The following is a 19604-nucleotide window of genomic DNA, read 5'->3' on the forward strand; positions in this document are numbered from 1 at the left end:
GGAGTTTGGTCAGATTCATGTTCATAGCTTCGATGACACTATCCAACCATCTCGTCCTCTGCCGTCCCCTTCTCCTCTTGCCATCACACTTTCCCAACATCAGGGTCTTTTCCAGGGAGTCTTCTCTTTTCATGAGATGGCCAAAGTATTGGAGCCTCAGCTTCAGGATCTGTCCTTTCAGTGAGCACTCAGGGTTGATTTCCTTCAAAATGGATAGATTTGTTCTCCTTGCAGTCCAGGGGACTTTCAAGAGTCTCCTCCAGCACCAAAATTCAAAAGCATCAATTCTTCGGCAGTTGTCCTTCTTTATGGTCCAGCTCTCGTTCCATACATTTCCTTAGTGTAAGATTAATGCTGCAATCCTATGCATATTTATCTGGAAGAAAGTCCCACTGAATCCAATGTGGCTTACTTCTGAGTCAAACTGTATAGGACTGCACTGCAGAGCAGGAACCATATTTCAGGTGCATGAAATTATATTTCTCATGAGGGATGTATTCATTCAGAATCAATCTGCTGATGGGATGATGGGGTGACAGAGTAGTAGAGCAGATGGGGGCCCTGAAGCACAAAAGTAAGCAAAGCACATCCCTTTGTCTCCATTCCCCCCCCCCAACGATCCCTCTCTTTTTTCCATTCCTACAGGCTTCAAAAGGGGAGGCACAGCTTGTTTTTGCAAGAGTCCTCAACTGATTATTCACAGAGGGCTTTTGAAATCAGGCCAAGAGCCACCATGTGCCCATCCTTCATAATATTTATCAGGAGGTAACTCCCCTTGAACTCAATGAGGACAGTCTCTCCGGTGTCTTGGCTTAAATCTGTCAGTGAAAATTCTCATGTTAACTTGCAATATTGCACGGTCTTTTGTTCATTTCCACCCACTCAAATATATTTTGCTTCACAGTGTTGCTGTAGAAGCGTAATAAGAAAAAGACCAGCCTATGTGAGCCTCTGCACCAAAAGTATAAGAAAGGAAGCCTGCAGATCACTCTCAAAGTCTAGTTGTTTCAGGATTATTATAACATATGTTCTGAACTTTGGAGGATGTGTATAGTCCATTTTCACACTGGGACTGCAACCTTTAATTGTTGATAAAGGTGTTTCCAACTAACAAGATGCATTGGATAATTGAGCAATAGGGTGTGTGTTTCTTGACTAATGGTCCACACAAAGGCTTTGCAACACTGGTCAACAGAAGATCTGGGGAAAGTGAAAAGCTTTTCCCCAGAATTTCAAATGATTGGATGGACGTTCATAGTGCAGAACCATTCATCCATCGTCCTCAGTCAACGAGCCCCGGTGTGCTATTTGAAGATAACTGGAATTGTAGACTGACACATAGGGTTCCGGGCTGCGGAAAGCTGCTGTCTGAGTTGGTAGAGCCTGGAAAACTCTCTGCTTGGAAGACCTTGGAGAATCATTGTTAATTAGAGCAGAGGACCAAAGATAGGGGACCTTGGGGAGTGCATTCAATGGTGAGCAAAGTCAAAGGAAAAAGAGCTAGGACCAAAAAAATACAAGGCCTGTTTAAGCTTATAGCTCTGAGCAACTGAGCTTTGGAGAGTCATTTCAGATTATTCAAATGGTGGGAGGCAGGGGGAGGATCCATCATGGGAAGCAACTATGGTTATTTGGGGCTGGGTTTAGCCACGGGGCCCGAACTTCCTCACCCTTGTATAGTAGACATCTAAAACAGTGGTTCTTAACCTTTGTTACTCGGATGCTTTTGAACTGCAACTCCCAGAAACCCCAGCCAGCACAGTTGGTGGTGAAGGCTTCTGGGAGTTGCAGTCCAAAACTCCCGAGTCACCCAAGGTTAAGAACCAGTGATCTAAAAGATGGCTCCATCTTCACATGTTCCATTATAGGCAGGCATTAATCCTAATCAACATCTTGTTTCTCTTCCTCCATGTTACTTGAAACTAAACTGTTGAGCAAGCTTCTCTTGCGATGACTAAAAATCAACATCGCAAATACAATTATGAGAACGCACTTTGCAAACATTATACAGCACAACACACCTGTTACAATGACAAATACTATGTCAACCCATTATGGTACAGATGCATGGCATGAAAGCCTAATCACCCAGGGTTGGGTTCAGTAAAAATGCATTTCCAGTACCCATGAAATAACAGACCAACTCCTTGGAACACAACCATTGCCAATCCTTCTCTAGACTACTGGTTCTTGATACATTTTAATGACATCAGTTCTTTGCTCCACAAATATTACAGCTCATACAATCCAAGAATCTGGAGAACAAAAATAATCAATAGTCATTCTTCTACATCTCTTTGCAGCCGTATTTTGATAAGTAAATCATGTTGCAAGCATTCATAAGCAAATCATATCATGTCATAAGTATTTAATTCGTGGCTAGGATATTTATGATTAGGACGTCGGTGGCTCATAACTTGCTCAACCTATATTGATTTCAGCAGTGAATAAATGTTGGGCAATTCCTTCAAAAGCTCTCTGTTGATCTCCCTTTATTTCAACCTGTAATTTTGATCACAAAGTTACATTGCCCTTCACATTCCAAGAGTAGTTACAATCATTCACACATGTTCCTGTCTATTACTTCAGAGAAGCTCACTCCAAAATTTTCAAAGGCAAATACACCCCTTGCTCCAGTCACAAGCTAGCTTTAGGGAAGGGGGCTGGAATCAGAAGGGTCGGAATCCTGTAAATGCTACTTATACTCAAACAGCCAAACAATCTCCGTTTTTACAACCAACAATTTCATACCAGCCAACGATCACCAATGAATCAGCATTGCAGTGGATGAAGAGCCCGTCTGTCATTTCATTGTACTGTATGTTTGAACTGTGCAAGTGCTTCTATGGCAAGATTCTTTCTTGTATTCAGGCAACGTGGCCAAGCTGGGGTGCATCTGGTTTGACCATTCCAAACTGTGGGACTCCAATGTGTAGAACAGCAGAGCTGGATTCTGCCACCTTGAGAGCAAAAGAGAGGTGCTGAAAAGCTTGATGGCTGACTGGAAAGCTGAATGGCAGGAGATTCAGGATCAAATGAGGCCAAATCACACTACATTCGAGTGCATATAAGGACGTTCTTTTGTTGTGAGCAGATAGCACGAACTGGGGTGTTTTGCAGAGTCACCATGTGAGCAGATTGTTTTAAGTATGAACTCGGATTCAGCGCACTGCTACAAACAGCCCAGGGTCAACTTAAAGCAGAGGTGTGCTGCTAAATTGCAATGGGTAGCAGTGAAGGTATTCAACAAAGGGGGGGGGTCACCCCCTTGAGTTTGCAACAGCCGAGCAGGGCTGTTAAAGACGGGGCCTTTTGGAGGTCATCCACGTGTGAGGTCACCATAAGTGTGGGGTGACTTGATGGTGCATAACAGCAATATAATGCACTGTTTTCATTCAAAGCTCCTCATTGCACAAGTTTTTCACCCTCCTGGATTTCACAGACTTCTCACTTAGGAATTCCAGCCTGGCATGTCCTGTCCTTCCATTGCCAGCAGTTCCTTCTCATGTTCCTGTGGTTCCATTTGTTTTCTGTTTGGTCGCTTCACCTTCCACTCCCCTCGTTTTCAGGAGGCGACCTAAGACCCTCTTTCTTCTGATACCCCAGTGAGGGAGAGCCAACCATTCCATCAGTTTCCTAGAGAAGAACTTCCTACCATTCCCAGTTTGGCCTCTCCTTTGGCACCCTGTAATCCCCCCAGCCCTTCCTTTATTCTTCAGGTCGCCCACCCCCACCCCACCCCCGCGCCCTCTTTCTCTGCCGTTTCCTTCTCTCCCTTTCCAGGGCCATTCAACCCTGCCCTGTCCCTCCCTTTCTCCTCCTAAGCCACCTTGCATTGAACCATTTCGAGCGCAAACGGCCTGCCACACACACTCCATGGATCGCAGCCAGAAGGCAAGGCAGGGATGCTTTCCTGTAATACAGTAGGTTACTCGTCGTAAAACCTTATTTGATTTTTTTTTTTAGCCGTCGCGGGACAGCAGTGTTTACCCTCCTCAGCTTTTTGTCACTTCCTCGTCGCAGAGGCGACATCAAACAAAACATTTAAAAAAACACACACACACCAACCAACCCAGGCAAGGAGCCAGTGCCGCCCGGAGGTGTCTCCCGGACCGCTCCGTCGGGGCAGCAGGTTCGACGGCTCCCTCCTTCCCTCCCTCCTGCCTGGGCTGACGGATGCCCCGGGCGGCGCCATCCCGATGCCCGAGCCTTGGGCTTCCCCCGACGGCAACTTCACCCTCTTCCCCTTCTTCTCCGACTTCAAGGGCCCCAACGGCGCGGCGCTCAGCGCCCTGGAGACGGCGGTGCTGGCCTCGCTCTTCGCGCTGGCCCTGGCGGCCAACGGGAGCGCCATCCGCCTGATGGTTCGCCGCAAGGGCCGCCTGCGCGCCGCCAACAGCCTGGTGCTCAACCTCTTCTGCGCCGACCTGCTCTTCGTCAGCGCCGTCCCGGTCATCGCGGTGGTGCGCTGGACCGAGAGCTGGACCCTGGGCGACGGCCTCTGCCACCTCCTCTTCTACCTGATGAGCCTCAGCGGCAGCGTCACCATCCTCTCGCTGGCCGCCGTCAGCCTCGAGCGCCTGGTCAGCATCGTCCGGCTCCGGCCGTCGCAGTCCTACAAGAGGAGGCGGGTGGGCGCCCTCCTGCTGCTCATCTGGGCCTTCTCGGCCCTGACCACCCTCCCGTTCTGCCTCTTCTTCACCGTCCAGGTCGTGTCCCTCCGGGGCCAGGTGAGCGCCAGGGAGGGGCCGGGGAACCCAGGGGAGATCGCAGGAGAAAACCAGCAAGGTGCGGGAGGCTCGGGTGGCCTTGGACGGGAGGACCAAAAACCTCCGCGTAGCGACCTTCTGGAGAGCTCGGCGATTTAGGTATCTGGCTGCGAAGCCCGAGGTTGGGAGTTCGATTCCCCGCTGGGCCTTCTTGGGAAGGGCTCGTCTCCATGATCCATAGAGTCCTATCTAAGATTATTACAATTACGTATTAGGCATACGTAAAGGGGCGATCATCCAGAGTTGTAGGACTTCTTTTCAGTTAAATATTTATTTTTTATTTGTTTCCTGCCTTTTCTCCCTGGAGGACAAAGCTGTACACCTTGTATCATCATTATACATCTGCTTGTTTTATCCTTACAACATGGATTTAGCTGAGAACTGAGATCACCCGCTGAGCTTTGTGGAGCGTTGAACCTTTGGTCTCCCTAGACCTGCTTCTGCAACCAACCAAGTTGAGATACACAGAATCTGACCTCTCCCCCTTACGCTGTTGACTAATGACTTTTGCAAAAGCTGTGTACAAGTTGCTTTGGAGTAAATCCATGCCAGCTGGGGGATGCTAGGAGGAGTCATCCAATTTTTCCCCCAGGCAATGCACAGAATTCATTTAAATAGGTATTCAGAGTTGATTGATACATGTTGTTATTGATGATGGAAAGTGACTTTATTCTTGTTTCGAATTTATGAGTCACAGTGGGCAATAATGTGAAGTCTAACTATCCCCTTAAAGCAAAGCAATGCTCAGATTAAAATACCATTAGAAGTACCCACTTCTCTGGCATCCTCATTCTCACCCACAAACCCCAAATATATAATTAAGAAAGCCATACAATACTTTTCCAGGGCTGATAGGTATTCAGACCTGGAAAATGGCAATCTCCAGAGCCGATGGAGGCACAATTCCAAATTGCTCCTTTCCTCGGGAGGGTGGGGAGCAGTGGAAAGCTCCTTTAACTCTTGTTTTTATTTCAAACCCTCCAGTGCCATCTGTTTTTTGGACTTACTTGCAATCCAGTATAAAACACTCCACATTTGAATAGCTACAAAAAGAGAAACTAGACAATGACTGAAATCCAATAATATGTAGCAGTTTGAACACGGTCCCATTGAATCAGTTGAATGTACAGAAAAGTTGACTCACAACTCCTCTAGTTGTGACTTACAACTGGATTTTAACCAATATTTTAAAGCCATATCTAGCAGCAGTGTATTTTTTTTCTGTCTTACTTTGAAGCAAATTTAGGGGATCTAATCCAGACCAGGACCCTAATATGGAGAATGTTGGGATATGCTACCAAGTTACTTCCGACTTATGGTGCCCTAGCAAGATTTTTGAGACAAGATGTTTAAGGAGTGGTTTACCACCACTCCCTGTGAGTTTCCGTAGCCAAGTGGGAGTTTGATCCCAGGTCTTATGCATCTTAGTCCAACACTCTATCCATTACACTTTTCTAACTCTTCTGCGGAGAGAGTAGAGGGACATTAATCCTTATCCTCCCTGCTTTGGGCCTGATCCTGATGTGGTCTACATTTTGCTCTGATTTTTATAACCAAAGTGAACTATTTGTTTCAGTGTACCATGTTCCAGCAATAAAAATGTGCAAGTGGGCTGGTGCTATTTTAAAGATATAAAAACTTGAGGCTCCGATCCATATTGGGTCCCGTACCCTTAATCCAGAGTATGTAAAAAGAAAATAACATGTAGCTGTTACCTATGGCTTTAAGCTTATCACAGAGTCATCTTCAGAAGGAAAACAGTGACAGTAATTGTGGAATCCAATGGTGCAGGAGGTTTATCTGCCTGACACCTAGCACAGAAGCACTGCATGCAGGCATGTGGCAGGCATTACTTCCTATTGCCACTTGCCTTCCTGGCATCTAAACTTCACCTTGAGTGTTGGATATGCTCTCTAGCCTTACCAACTTCCCTCTAGTTACCACTTTAGCTTCCCCACCAGCCTCTGAGGTCCTTCGCCATCTTTCAGTTGTGCCTTCCAAGCCTGCTGCAGCAGGAGCCTTTACCAACTTCCTTCCTTCCTTCCTTCCTTCCTTCCTTCCTTCCTTCCTTCCTTCCTTCCTTCCTTCCTTCCTTCCTTCCTTCCTTCCTTCCTTCCTTCCTTCCTTCCTTCCTTTACTCCGAGACAATTTGTCCATGTGACAGCACTACCGACCAGATAGGCGGGGTATAAATTAAATCAATAATAATAATAATAATAATAATTCCTGCCCTTCTTATGCAACAGCAAGAGAGTGTTTTCTGAAACTTTTGTTTGATATATTGGAAATACCATTCTCTGAAGATCTTGTTCCTATACTATTAGAAGAGAATGGCCTATGAGTGAAGAGTGACCAAGAAATAACTCAAATAATAAATAAATGCCGTAATAATCATTGTGGAAAGGGGGTGAGCATAGCATTTCAAAGTGCTCATATTGAAAGGAACTGCATGGCCAAATGCACATGCCTGTCATTAAAACCTGTGGGCCATTTTTTCTAATGAAAAGCAAATTTGGCCAGAGAATTTGAAGCACAGAAGCAGAGGGCACAGGGATGCCTAGGGTCTCACCAACAACTAAGCAGGGACGATCCTCTCAGGGAAACAATGCTTGCCAGCGGTAGGGTGTGTGGGATACCGTATCTTTCCCATCTGTCTTCCTCAGCCTCCCCACTCCATTTCCCCCCCCTTTTGTTGAAGAGCAGAGTAGTGTAGGCAACATGGCTTGCTTTGCACCCTTTAATGTACCCTGCTATTTGAGATTCAGTGGAGGAGGCTACCCACAAGACGGAGCTCCAACGGCAGTCAGCTTTGAGGTGTGGCTCAGGGAAGCCATCTTGTCCTTCACCCCGGGCAGCAAAATGTCTGCCCACCTACCTGTCTCTGGATTATTTCCCTAATGCACTTTTCTAGAAAGGTTTCTACCATTTGTTCAGTGACACAACTGTGTGTTTGCATCATTGTAAGGGCGATGAGTTACTTTTTGAGTGGATTTAAATAGGGGGCAGAAGAAGGATATGAGACAGTTACCCCTTCCAGTTTCTTCAGTCTCATTAAGTATAACAGGATTCAGCTTCGATCTAAGACTGCTTTTCACACACCCACAGTGTTCCTCAGGGCATTAAGCCAAACCAAGATTTCTTAGTATATCCAGAATGTGACAGTGAAGCAAATCATCTGCCATTAATAGATGGTCCCTAGTTTTTCCTAGAAGTCCAGACCAAAAGTGGTCTTGTAGGTAGGCTCCAAGAAGAATGTGGGCAATGCAGAGTGCTGGTGAAGAGTGGAGCCCACAGGTGTGTTCTCCTAAGGTGCTAGTGGCTCATCATGACCAGGTTCTTTGCTTGCTTCACCAAGATCACATAGTGTAAGCATACCGAAGGAGATTGTATAGGACTGGTTCACCTGTTTCTGAATCACATGAGATGCCTTGATCAGTTGGATCAACAGCATACAGATCGACAAATATAGATCACGATATTAAAGGTCTTTATTAGGCCTGGCAATTGATGTATCGCAATTTGAAAATTTAATTTATGGTGTTAGAACCGGAAGAGTCCCAGTTTAGCTATAGCTGGACATGCAGCTGCAAAGCTTAGGCAGCAAAGTACAGCCATGCAGGGGTTGATGGGCTACAACTCCCAGCGTCCAACATTGTTGGTTCTGGTGGTTTGGGCTCATGGAAATTGCAGTCATCTACCAGCTGGAGGTAATGCTTGACCCACCCAGATCTAGCAGGTTGGACCCAACTCTCAATACAGTTTATGACAGCATGGCTTAGGTGGCGTGTTGGTGCACCTAGGCAAATGTCTCAAACAGACTCATGGAAGCAGGTTACTCCATCTTGCAAAGACTAGGTAGAAGAAAGAGCGAGAGCAAGATACAGAAGTGTAGTTGACACAAGGGAGGCCTCAGAAAACTGGTTCTATCAAATTCCTAGCAATAACACATCATCTAGAACTCTCTTACAGGGTTGTTCCAAGGGTTGTTTAGAGACTGAATGGGCTTCAAGCATAGAACACCAAGTCCAAAGAAACCAAGGGTGAGGAAATCTAGCCCTTTAGATGCTGTGGGATTACAACTCCTATCCTTCCGCACCAGTGGCTATACTAGTTACGGCTGATGGGAACTGCATCCATATTCTGGCCCTCTTACAAATGATTTTTGCTGTGACAGCAACCATGAAAACAACAAGGACAAAGCTTACAGTGTACTAAAAATGGGAAAGCGGTTAAAAGCTATTTGCATATGGTGTCAGAGTATCAAATGTTTGCTTTGCCTCTGTTTTTATGGAAAACAATGGTGGTGAAAAAGACTGCCCAGAGGAAGAACCAGATACTGACAGATATGGAGTTAAAGATAGTAAGTGACCTGACGTGGAAGGAAAACTTACCAGTTCTTCCTATATTTGTGTGCACAGAAAGACTCGAAGATGCAAGTCAGAACTATTTTCCCTCTGAGGAAGGGAGCCAATTGTGCCAGAGGGAGCTTGTTCAATATAATGGGATGGATCCGATCTTAATTGCACCTAGAGCACAAAGCTGTCATCCTACTGCAAGTGCTTGCAACCAGTTCTCTCTTGCTTGGCTCTTCCTGCTAGCACAGTGGTCCCCAACCTTGGGCCTCCAGATGTTCTTGGACTACAACTCCCAGAAGCCTTCACCAGCACCTCTGCTGGCCAGGATTTCTGGGAGTTGAAGTCCAAGAACATCCGGAGGCCCAAGGTTGGGGACCACTGTGCTAGCACAACCAACTAAATTAACCAGGAGTTGGAAGAAGATGACTCATCTGAATATACAATGCCTGGGAAATGCATGGCGCTCCAGATGCTGGTTGGATTGCAATCCCCTTGAATCCCTGCCATCATGTGGCCAAGAGTGAGGAATGATGAGTTTTGACATCCAGACTACATCTGGAGGGCCACACATCTTCCAATCCTGGTGTGGACAATAAACTAAATGGGCCAAGGCGTTGATTCTTGATAAGCAAGTCTGTGCAGATGCTGAAACCAGCATCTCTAAATTCCACCCAAACTGTAAATATACTTATATTACTGTTTGACTGACAATAAAGTCCATTGTCTAATAGAAAATAAAGTTCATTTAAGCATGGACCTTTTTTTCTATATAGTTGGGCTGGGTAGGTCAGTGAGAAGGAACACCTGGCTGTGGAGCCAGTGGTTGGGAGTTCTTCCACTGTACCTTCTGGAAGAAGAGCCCGCCAGCTTTCCTTCCATATCAGTTTCGGAGAGCGCCCAGAAGAAGGGAAAGGTAAACTGCTTCTGGGTATGCTATACCCAGAAAACCCTAGAAAGAGTTTCAATAAGTCAGGCAAGGCACACAATTATTGTCTTATTTGTAAAAGCAGAATAAGAAAATGTTCTTTTTACTTTCCTGTTTAGCCGTCTTCAGCTTTCAGTGACCATAAGAAAATACAGTGGGTTGTTGGGTCCACGTTAGGGACAGTAGTCTCATTGAAATAAACGGAGTTCAAATCAGTTGTGACCAACTGAAGTCACTGGGACTTCAGTGGATCTAATTATGACTGTTTGGCTCAAACCAACATGAACAAAATTGGCCAGAAAGCTGCTGGGCTTTTATTTCAAAATAAATGAAACTGGGTAAATTGCAGCAGCAAATTGCAGCTAATTTACAAGATACTAGTCACATGACTACAACCTCTACTTGTTAATTGACTGCACTTTGTTTCTGTGGCTGATGTTGAGTTCACTTACACCAGAGTGATATCCTTCCCTATAGGATTCTGGCCAGTATTTTTATTAATGAATTGATGATCAGCTTTTAAAAAAATGTTGATATTCTAAAGTACTGTACAGATTATATCACTCATACTGAAGAATACACAGACTCTGTTGTACATGTGCATGGTATAAGACATGCGAACGTAAATGCAGAATTATGTGTACTATGGGAGATAACGGGACAGTGTAATCAGACAGCAATAATGCACATACCTTGGGATTTTTTGTGTACCTTGCAGGTGTTGGTCTAGGGAAATCACACGTAATAGAGGTAAAATGAGTACAAAGATTACAAATGGCTTCCGGTATTTGCCAAGCTGTTTAATTATATTGCCACAATCATTTAGTTTTGTGTTTCAAATTTGGTGAGTTTATTTGAACACATCCCACCTTATAATAAGAAATGCGTTTTGATTATTAACTATTTCCATGCGTCTTGTTTGGCTAGTGACAATCTGTTCTCAGAATGGACACCAAGGCGGGACAGATTGATGCATCACTCAGAAACCTTATGATGAAAGCAAAAATACCGACTAATGGCCTGCTTGTTCTTTGCTTACAGGAAGTCTACATTTGCACCTTGATTTGGCCCAGTACTATTGGAGAAGCTTGCTGGGACGCGTGTTTTGTCTTCGTGGTCTTCCTCATACCAGGAGTAGTCATTGTAATAAGTTATTCAAAGATCTTACAGGTATTTTCCTACATTGTTGCTGCTGCTGTTTCTCATATATTAACGTAATAATAATAGTAATCTTCAATTTAGAATTCAAGGAGAGGGATAGGAAGTAGATTTTCAATTTGACAGATGATGTCTGACATTCAGTTAAAATTTCACAAGGGCATTGCTCTCTTTGAGAGCTGAGAACTTCTGAACACTGAATTCCCTTTGCCCAGAACTCAAGATCACACTTCTGCGAAATATGTAGAGTATTGCACAACCCTTGATTTATTGTACTGTAGTGGCCAACCAAAACACAGTTGTCTAGAAACTATATCATCATAAAATTGTAGAATTTTAGAGCTGGGAGGAACCCCAAAGGTCACTGAATCCAGCCCCATTGCCACTGTGGGGAATACACAGAGCATCTCTGATACGTTACTGTCCAACCTCTACTTGAAAACATAGTGAAAGAGAGTCTACCACCCTCTCAAGGGAGTTGATTCCATTTTCAAATTGCGCTCAGTGTTTGGACATTCTTGCTAATGTTTGGCCAAAATGATGTTCCTGGTGTCTTTTTCAACCAGAGAAAGTCCCAGAATCACAAGAGGACTGAGAGGCAAGCCAAAAAAGCCAAAGGAGACCAGTCAGTACAGTAGGGGCCCCCATATCTGCTGGGAATTGGTTCCAACCCACTCCGTAGATACTGAAAACTGTGGATAATAGGAAACACAATTATCCGTGGTTCAATACATATAATGGCATAAAGAACGCTATATATAAAAATTACTTTTAAGTGCATTACCAGAATTGACTACTAGAGGGCACAGAGACCAGGCCATGTAAGCTTCACTAACAAGTGTTCATCTCTGACTCCTTTTACTGGCCAGTCCTGGTAATACATGTGAAAATAGTTTTTTTCCTGGATTTTTAAAAATATTTTCAGACTGTGTATAAGTGAATCAGTGGATACTGATCCCATGGATAAGGGGGTCCTACTGTATTATATACATTATCCTGGCAGATGGTGCTAGAGCTCCATAAATACCTTAAAATTCCCTTACTGGCCGATTATCTCAGCCTTTTTAAAAGAATTTAGTTTTTAATGGAATTTGGATTGGAGTGTTTTTGAGAAATTGAATAAAAACTACTCTGAACTTTAAAACAAATACATTTGCAATTTTGTAAATATCTATGACTTTCAGTGTGTTGTATGGTTAAGAAGATTAAAATCTGCTCAGTCCATTTAATGGTTAGAATTAGCAGTCTAAAATGTGCTCAGAAATTAAAGGGATTCAGTGCAGTTATGTTAACACTAGTGTAAGGTAACTGGCCTTGGGCTACACGTATAATGAAACAGACAGCTCTAATTGAAGCCTCAGGAACAGGCTTCCCATGCATCTCCTTTGCACTGCTGCTGCTTAGCAAACTGTTTGTCAATTGGCTGGGTCATCATAACCTAGAGCAGCCATACTCAAAGAGCCTCGTGGCGCAGTGGTTAAACTGCTGTACTGCAGCCAAAGCTGTGCTCACGACCTGGAGTTCGATCCCAGGTAGCCGGCTCAGGGTTGACTCAGCCTTCTATCCTTCCGAGGTCGATAAAATGAGTACCCAGCTCGCTGGGAGGGGGGGGGCAATGTGTAGCTTGCATAATTAATTTGCAAACCACCCAGAGAGTGCTTGAAGCACTATGGGGCGGTATATAAGCAGCACAGTTTGCTTTACTACCCCAAGCTGATAAAGTTGTCATCTGGAAATCTAGAGGAGAGGTTGTGATCAGCAATAATAGCTCATTTTACATTTTAAAGCTGCATAAGGAATCTTACTCCATCCAGAACAAGATAATTCGTAATTCCTCAACCAATTCTTCACTCCCCGATTTGTCCACTGTTGTTCCCAGAACTTCACTCACAGTTTCCATTACCATGCCTTCTGAAAAAGGAGAAATGGTGCTGAATGTCTTCAGGATATTGGTGACCCCTAGGGATGGTCTGGGAGTCTTTTGCAACAAGGAGAGAGTCCCAGAATTATAGCAAGAGGTCCTAAAGGCAGAGTCCAAAGAAAACCCAGCGAGACAGACTTTCAGGAAGGGTAACTCTGAGCGTAGATGTCTTTTGCAACTCAGAGTTGGGGCTTTAATACTGAGCACTATGGATCCCAGCCAAGGGGCAGCTGTAGGTATTTCATCAAAAGATTTCTAATCAAAGGATGGTACTCCTCCCAAGGGAAACTCCTTTGCAGATGGACACTCCATTGGGTAGCCTTTAGCCTAGCTCACCAGTGCTCCTTCAAGGATGCAAGGGTCTCTGATTCCAGAGCATAACTCTCCTACATTTCAGGTGGCAGCAAGCCTCTTTTAGTTCCGAGGGTCTAGAGTCTCCAAGAATAAGCCAGTTATCCAGTGTTTCATTGCTCAGGAGGCTTGGGCTCATCTTGGCTAGAAGGGCTCTTCTAGATGGTGTATCATGCGTAGCTGAACATGCTCATATTCTGCAGGCTCACCCTGTCTCTTATGATACTACGGCACAGACTGCCAGGTAATCTCTCCCAGCAATAGGTAGAAGAGACAAGAGTCAACTCTGTGAACCCTTTTGGGACCAATCCCCAGGTGACCAAGTAGTAGACCTCAGCACCTTCTTTTTATTCATTTATTGGATTTATACCCCACTTTTCTCCTAAACAATATACTGTACTATTTTCAACAATGGCATTCCTAAGCACTGGAATTCAACACTGCTAAATAAAGTAAATGCAATTAAAAACTAAAATATATTAGAAACATAAGGAAAAAAAGACATGTTGGAAAGAAAGGAATGGAGCTGCTTAATGAGGTGCCACTAACTCTCAGACTAGCCAAACAGCCTGGATGGATATCCAGGCCAATGCTATGGCAAATCACTGAATCAACATAACACACACACCCCTTCATCTGGTCTATCCTTTGGCATCAGATATTCATCACAACAACAAAGACAATTTCCATTGCAAAGCTAGGTCTCAGCCTGGTGTGAGAGCAAAGACTGGGGTAGATTTAAGGGAGAAGAAGTAGCATGATTAACAATACTGTCTGAAATCCTAAACATTAATATCCCCATGATAGGCTGGTAAAGAGCGACTGAGATGTCATGGATAGGACTCAGGAGACCCTTTTTCGAATCCCTACTTGGTCATGGGAACTTAGGGGAGGGGACAAAGGTAAAACCACCCTTCACATATGTGTGTGTGTGTGTATCACTTACCTCGAAAACCATATTAAGGTAGGTGAAAATTGGATACAACTTGACAGCACAAAACAACAGTGTTGTCCCACAACAAAAATGTCACTTCTTTTACTTATTGGATTTATACCCTACTTTTCAATAAAATTTCAATAAAAACTAGTCTAAGAAAACTAATTACAGTAATAACATGATCAGTGTATGCACTGCTGCCAGAAGGAAAGGTTTTATAGCAACTTTACACAACCACACTTAAAACTAATTCTGTTTTTGTCTCTGATGAAAATAAAGAGTTCAGAGCAATTGGATACACTACAGGCATATGCAAAACAATTGTCTGACATAACAAAAATAAAATAGAAGGATTGGAGAAGGCCAAATGCAAAGCACCCAGGTGGGGGGGGGCAAATATTTTTCATAGTATTCGAACAGTATACAGTACAAATTTATATCAGTGGGATTAATGCTGGCTTTCTCTAGAGGAAATAGAAACTATTAATTGCAATATGATGGAACAGGATACCACTCTCCCCCCACACACACACACACATTGTTATTTCTTTAGTCTCCTCCAGTGGTCATATGAGAGGTGGGCTAATTCTGATCTGCCTTTTTCAGTGTAATTCATTTGAGTTTGGAATCCCATATTTCCTTTCAGTTCCTTTTGCTCTTTGTAACAAAAAGATAGGAGGATAATTCCAGTAAGAATCATACCCTACAGATAGGGTCAAATTGGTCAGATACCAGGGGAGAAGCTACTTGGCTTTCTTGACTGTCCTCTCTAACTTGGAGTCGAGTGGGTTCTATGAGAGTTTGTAATTGAATGACTATTTTAAAAGAATATCTACCAGCCCTCAATCCCTTCATAGGATACAGAGTGGCATTCCTCCTATGGGGAGGAATGGGTGGCTCAGTCTTCCCACAGTTCCTTTCATTTTTACTTATACCTGTTGCTAAGTCTGTTTCGCTCCACCTTCATATTTATTGATTTCATTTGATTTCTGTTATGCCCCATTAGTGAAAGCACTACTCTGGGCAGTTTACAGGTTAAAGCTTAAAACCACATAACAACATACATTCAAACCATGAAGCAATACACAAATTCTATAAAGTCTAAAATTCATACAAAATTTTAAAAAATAGAAAATAACAGTATCCTGGATATTCAGTTGTTGAAGGCAGTTTTGAATAATGCTGGTTTTACCAGTTTCCTGAACATAAGGAGGGAAGAAGCCTGGCATACTGGTAACTTGTTCCAGAGAGTGGGGGCCACCACTGAAAAGACCCAGTTCCCTGTATTCATGTGCAATTTTTAAAAATCTGTGTGAAATGTATACATTTTGAATTGTTTTCTCACAAAATAAACTTTTCTAAACACATCAGCTAAAATCTTATACCAATTTGTGCCTCTGTATCGGAAATCCTTTAAATTTTGGCAGTAAATTATTATGTTTTCGGCATTTTTATCTCATAGTATTCTGCTTTAAAACATTCAGTCCCTTGAGCATTTTTTGGGGAAATGTATCCTATTTGAACAGGTTGAATAAGGTTCAGCTAGGGTGGGGCACATTGGGCCTTGCTCCTAGGGTGCCGTATTTAGACAGTACACACCTTTCTCCAGATTTCTGAGACCTCCTTGATGGCCTGGTCTACCTTTACTTTACTTTACTTTTATTGAACTTATACCCCACGTCTCTAGACAAAGTCTACTCGGGGTGGCTTACGTGAGTAATAAAATACAATAAAATGGCATACATAAAAACCTGGTAACTAATATCCATATACATTCGCAAGATGGGATACAGTGGTGCCCCGCATTGCAATGATAATCTGTTCCGGATAAATCACAGCTATCCGGAAATGTCGCTATACGGGGCAAAAAAACCCATAGGAATGCATTAAACCCTGTTTAATGCGTTCCTATGGGAGGAAAACTCACCGCTATGCGGAAATCCTCCATCCGGCCGCCATTTTCGCCACCTTGGTAAGTGAGAAAACCGGCAAAAATGTTGCGGGCAGCCATTTTTTTCTTCTGACGGCCATTTTGGAACCGTCGATCAGCTGTTTTAAAACATCGCAATGTGAAAATCGGTAAGCAAAACGCTTACCGATCATCGCGACGTGATGTTTTCCCTATTTAAACATCGCAATGCGATCGCTTTTGCGATCACAAAATCCGCATCGCTATGCGGATTCGTCATTAAATGGGGTGCTCGTTATGCGAGGCACCACTGTAATTAAGAAACAGAAAATGAGTTAATTGACTGGAGGGAAGGCCTGCCTAAAGAGCCAGGTTTTTAAATGGCTTTTAAAAATGCCCAGTGAGAGAGCCAGACGGATTTCCGTAGGGAGAGTATTCCATAGCCAAGGGGCCACCGCTGAGAAGGCCCGACTTCTTGTTCTTTCCTTCCATGCCCCTCTCGGCATAAGGCCCCTCAGCCGTCCCTGCTGGCTTTACCGAGTGATTCAGGTAGACCTGGGTGGGAAAAGGCGATCTGCCAGGTATCGAGGTCCCAAACCGTTTAGGGCTTTATACGTGATCATTAGCACTTTGAAATCAATGCGGAAACGAATGGGCAGCCAATGCAAAGCAGCCAAGGTGGGGGAGATATGCTGATATTTCCTCACCCCACCAAGAAGCCTGGCTGCCGCATTTTTCACCATTTGAAGTTTCCGCATCAATCTCAAAGAGAGCCCCATGTAGAGTGTGTTACAATGGTCTAACCTCGAGATTACGAGCGCGTGGACAAGAGTAGTGAGGGGGCCCCCGTCAAGATATGGTCGCAGCTGGGCAATCTGCCATAGATGCGAATAGGCAGAATGGGCCACGGACGGCACCTGGGTTTCCATGGTAAGTGCCGGGTCCAGATGTATCCCCAAGCTGTGAACCTCACTCTTTGTAGAGAGGGTCATTCCCTCAAATGGGGTAAAAGTGAAAATGCTGGGGGTAATGAGCAGAGTGCTACACCCCTCCCTCCCTCCAACCCCCACCCTCTGCAGCCAAATCTCAAATTGTAAGCCACCTCTCCCTGTTACTTCCTGGTTGCAGCAGACACTTGTGTAGTTGAGAGATCAGGAGATAAGCTCCTTGATTGGTTGCAGCTGTGGATTAGCCCCAGGCAATCAAGCAGTCAATCCGGGGCTTCTGAATGACTGCTTCCTCCGGAAATGACTGCAAACAAGCAGCAGGAGGGAGAGGATCAAGAAGCAAGCAAGGGAAAGGAGGGAAGAAAGGTGCAAGAGACCAAGGACTTCGTCAAGCTTATTTAAATGTATGCAATTGTAGAAAATGGAGGGAAAAAAGGGAGGGAGGGAGGAAATGGTGTGTGTGTGTGTGTGTGTGTGTGTGTGTGTGTGTGTGTGTGTGTGAGAGAGAGAGAGAGAGAGAGAGAGAGAGAGAGAGAGACCACCCAAAGCTCTCTCCACTCTTAATAAAGCCAATTTTTTAAAACTTGTTTTTTAAAACTCTTGTTATAACTCCTTGCTTTTTTCAGGGCAATTGCTCACATCCTACAGCTGTCTTAGACTGAGGGGGGACTTTTTTCAAGGCCAGAAGTCATTTATTATAGCAAAAATTGGGTGTCTGTAGTCCTCAGACCTCTGGAGACCCACTTCTGCATTATTTGGAGTGAAGTGACCCATTTCAGGTAGTGAATTAGAGGTGTCATGAAAGGATAGCAAATAGTAATTTCATTTGTTCTCATCATATTTTTGGTGCCTGAGAGAAGGAGAGACCATTGTGAGATTTTCTGTTTCATGTGCCAATTGACCTTGTCTGGCTTTGAGTACCACTCATCTGGAATTGGGTGTGTGGGTGTTGCCATATGCTGTACAGTCTCTGGCTGCAGAATTTATTTATTTATTATTCATTTAAAATAATTTTATCCTGCGTTTCTCCTTAAAAAGGACGCAAGGTGGTTGAAAAGGACCCAAACATGTGTTGGGCACTTACCTACTCTGAACTCTTTTACTGTAATATTTTTCAAATTATCACAATGGTCAGCATCAAGCTTTACATGTTTATCTGAAAGGAAATCTAATTAAATGGGTGGTGGAATTAGCAAACAGAATTTCAAGCTTTTATCTACAAATGTAATTGTTTTAACTATATATTTCATATCAATTTTTCATGTCAACTTTAATAAGAATAACTAGTAGATGTAAGTTACATCAGGTTGCTGAGTAAGACCTTGTGAACGGAAATATCGTATATCCAGATACACTTCAAATACGTTGCTAATGCAGATCCATAAATGGTCACTATGGCTGTACTAATTTGAGTGGAATTTATTTTGCTCTTTTGCCTTTTAGTGAGTTTCCTTTGGTACCACAATGTTAATATGAAGGCAGCCAGAATGGTGAAGAGAAGGGGAGATAACAGAGAAGGGAATCCTTATGAATTGAATTGTAGACAGTTAGAAAAATATATCAGTTTGTCTCTAAGGGATGTTAAGCATGAACTCAATGATACCACTTCTGATGGTATTTTATAGATAGGAAATGAAATACGCCGAGCTTATTTTCCAAAGCTTTGCAAAATTCTCAACTGAAGAGTTGTTCCATGTTTTAATTCAGATCGCAAAAGCGTCAAGGAGGCGTCTGGATGCTGGCATGGCCTATTCAGAGAGAAGTCACGTCCGAATCTCCCAACAAGACTTCAAACTGTTACGGACCCTGTTCATACTAATGGTTTCTTTCTTTGTCATGTGGAGTCCAATAATCATCACTATTCTCCTCATTTTAGTTCAAAAGTTCAAGACAGATGTGAACATTATGCCTTCTTTTTTCTTCTGGATAATGGTTTTCACATTTTCCAATTCAGTTCTCAACCCAGTTTTATACAACGCAGCCCATTTCAAACATGAGTGGAGAAAAATCTTTATCTGTTGCCCAGGTCCTGTGGGGAAGAAAGAACCTGCAACAGATACTACTCTCGGGCACCATAACCATGGACATTTTACTGTGTCTGTCATTTCTCATTAACTTAATGGTGTTCAGGACAATCTTACCAACTTTGTAGAGCTCTAGACTCAAGTAAGCTATGGTGAAAGCAAGACTGGAAAACACCAGATTTTTGCCACACTTGTACCCAATATTGTTCCACGCAGAAGTTTGCTAGTGCTGCAGGAAATGTTACTGTTGCCATAAAGATCAGAAGCAATACTGAAACTGATGGCAATAAACAGAAGTTAGAAGCATG

At 43.6% G+C, this 19604-nt stretch overlaps 1 protein-coding gene across 1 annotated transcript; it reads left to right on the top strand.

Annotated features, from left to right (window-relative positions):
- The first annotated feature begins 3949 nt into the window (after positions 1-3949).
- On the top strand, positions 3950-19604 carry FFAR4 (free fatty acid receptor 4). Its single transcript, XM_020782892.3, has 3 exons — positions 3950-4730; positions 11091-11219; positions 18980-19604. The coding sequence occupies exons 1-3, from the start codon at positions 4200-4202 to the stop codon at positions 19385-19387; spliced, it is 1068 nt and encodes a 355-aa protein (XP_020638551.3). The 5' UTR covers positions 3950-4199; the 3' UTR covers positions 19388-19604.

Source organism: Pogona vitticeps, chromosome 3, assembly GCF_051106095.1.
Source record: "Pogona vitticeps strain Pit_001003342236 chromosome 3, PviZW2.1, whole genome shotgun sequence".
In the NCBI taxonomy this organism is placed as follows: Eukaryota; Metazoa; Chordata; class Lepidosauria; order Squamata; family Agamidae; genus Pogona; species Pogona vitticeps.

Bases quoted from the DNA above. Each gene is read 5' to 3' on its own strand.
- FFAR4 (XM_020782892.3), top strand. From the start codon at position 4,200: ATGCCCGAGCCTTGGGCTTCCCCCGACGGCAACTTCACCCTCTTCCCC. The intron at 4,731-11,090 runs GTGAGCGCCAGG...CTTTGCTTACAG, and splicing joins TCGTGTCCCTCCGGGGCCAG to GAAGTCTACATTTGCACCTT. The intron at 11,220-18,979 runs GTATTTTCCTAC...GTTTTAATTCAG, and splicing joins GTTATTCAAAGATCTTACAG to ATCGCAAAAGCGTCAAGGAG.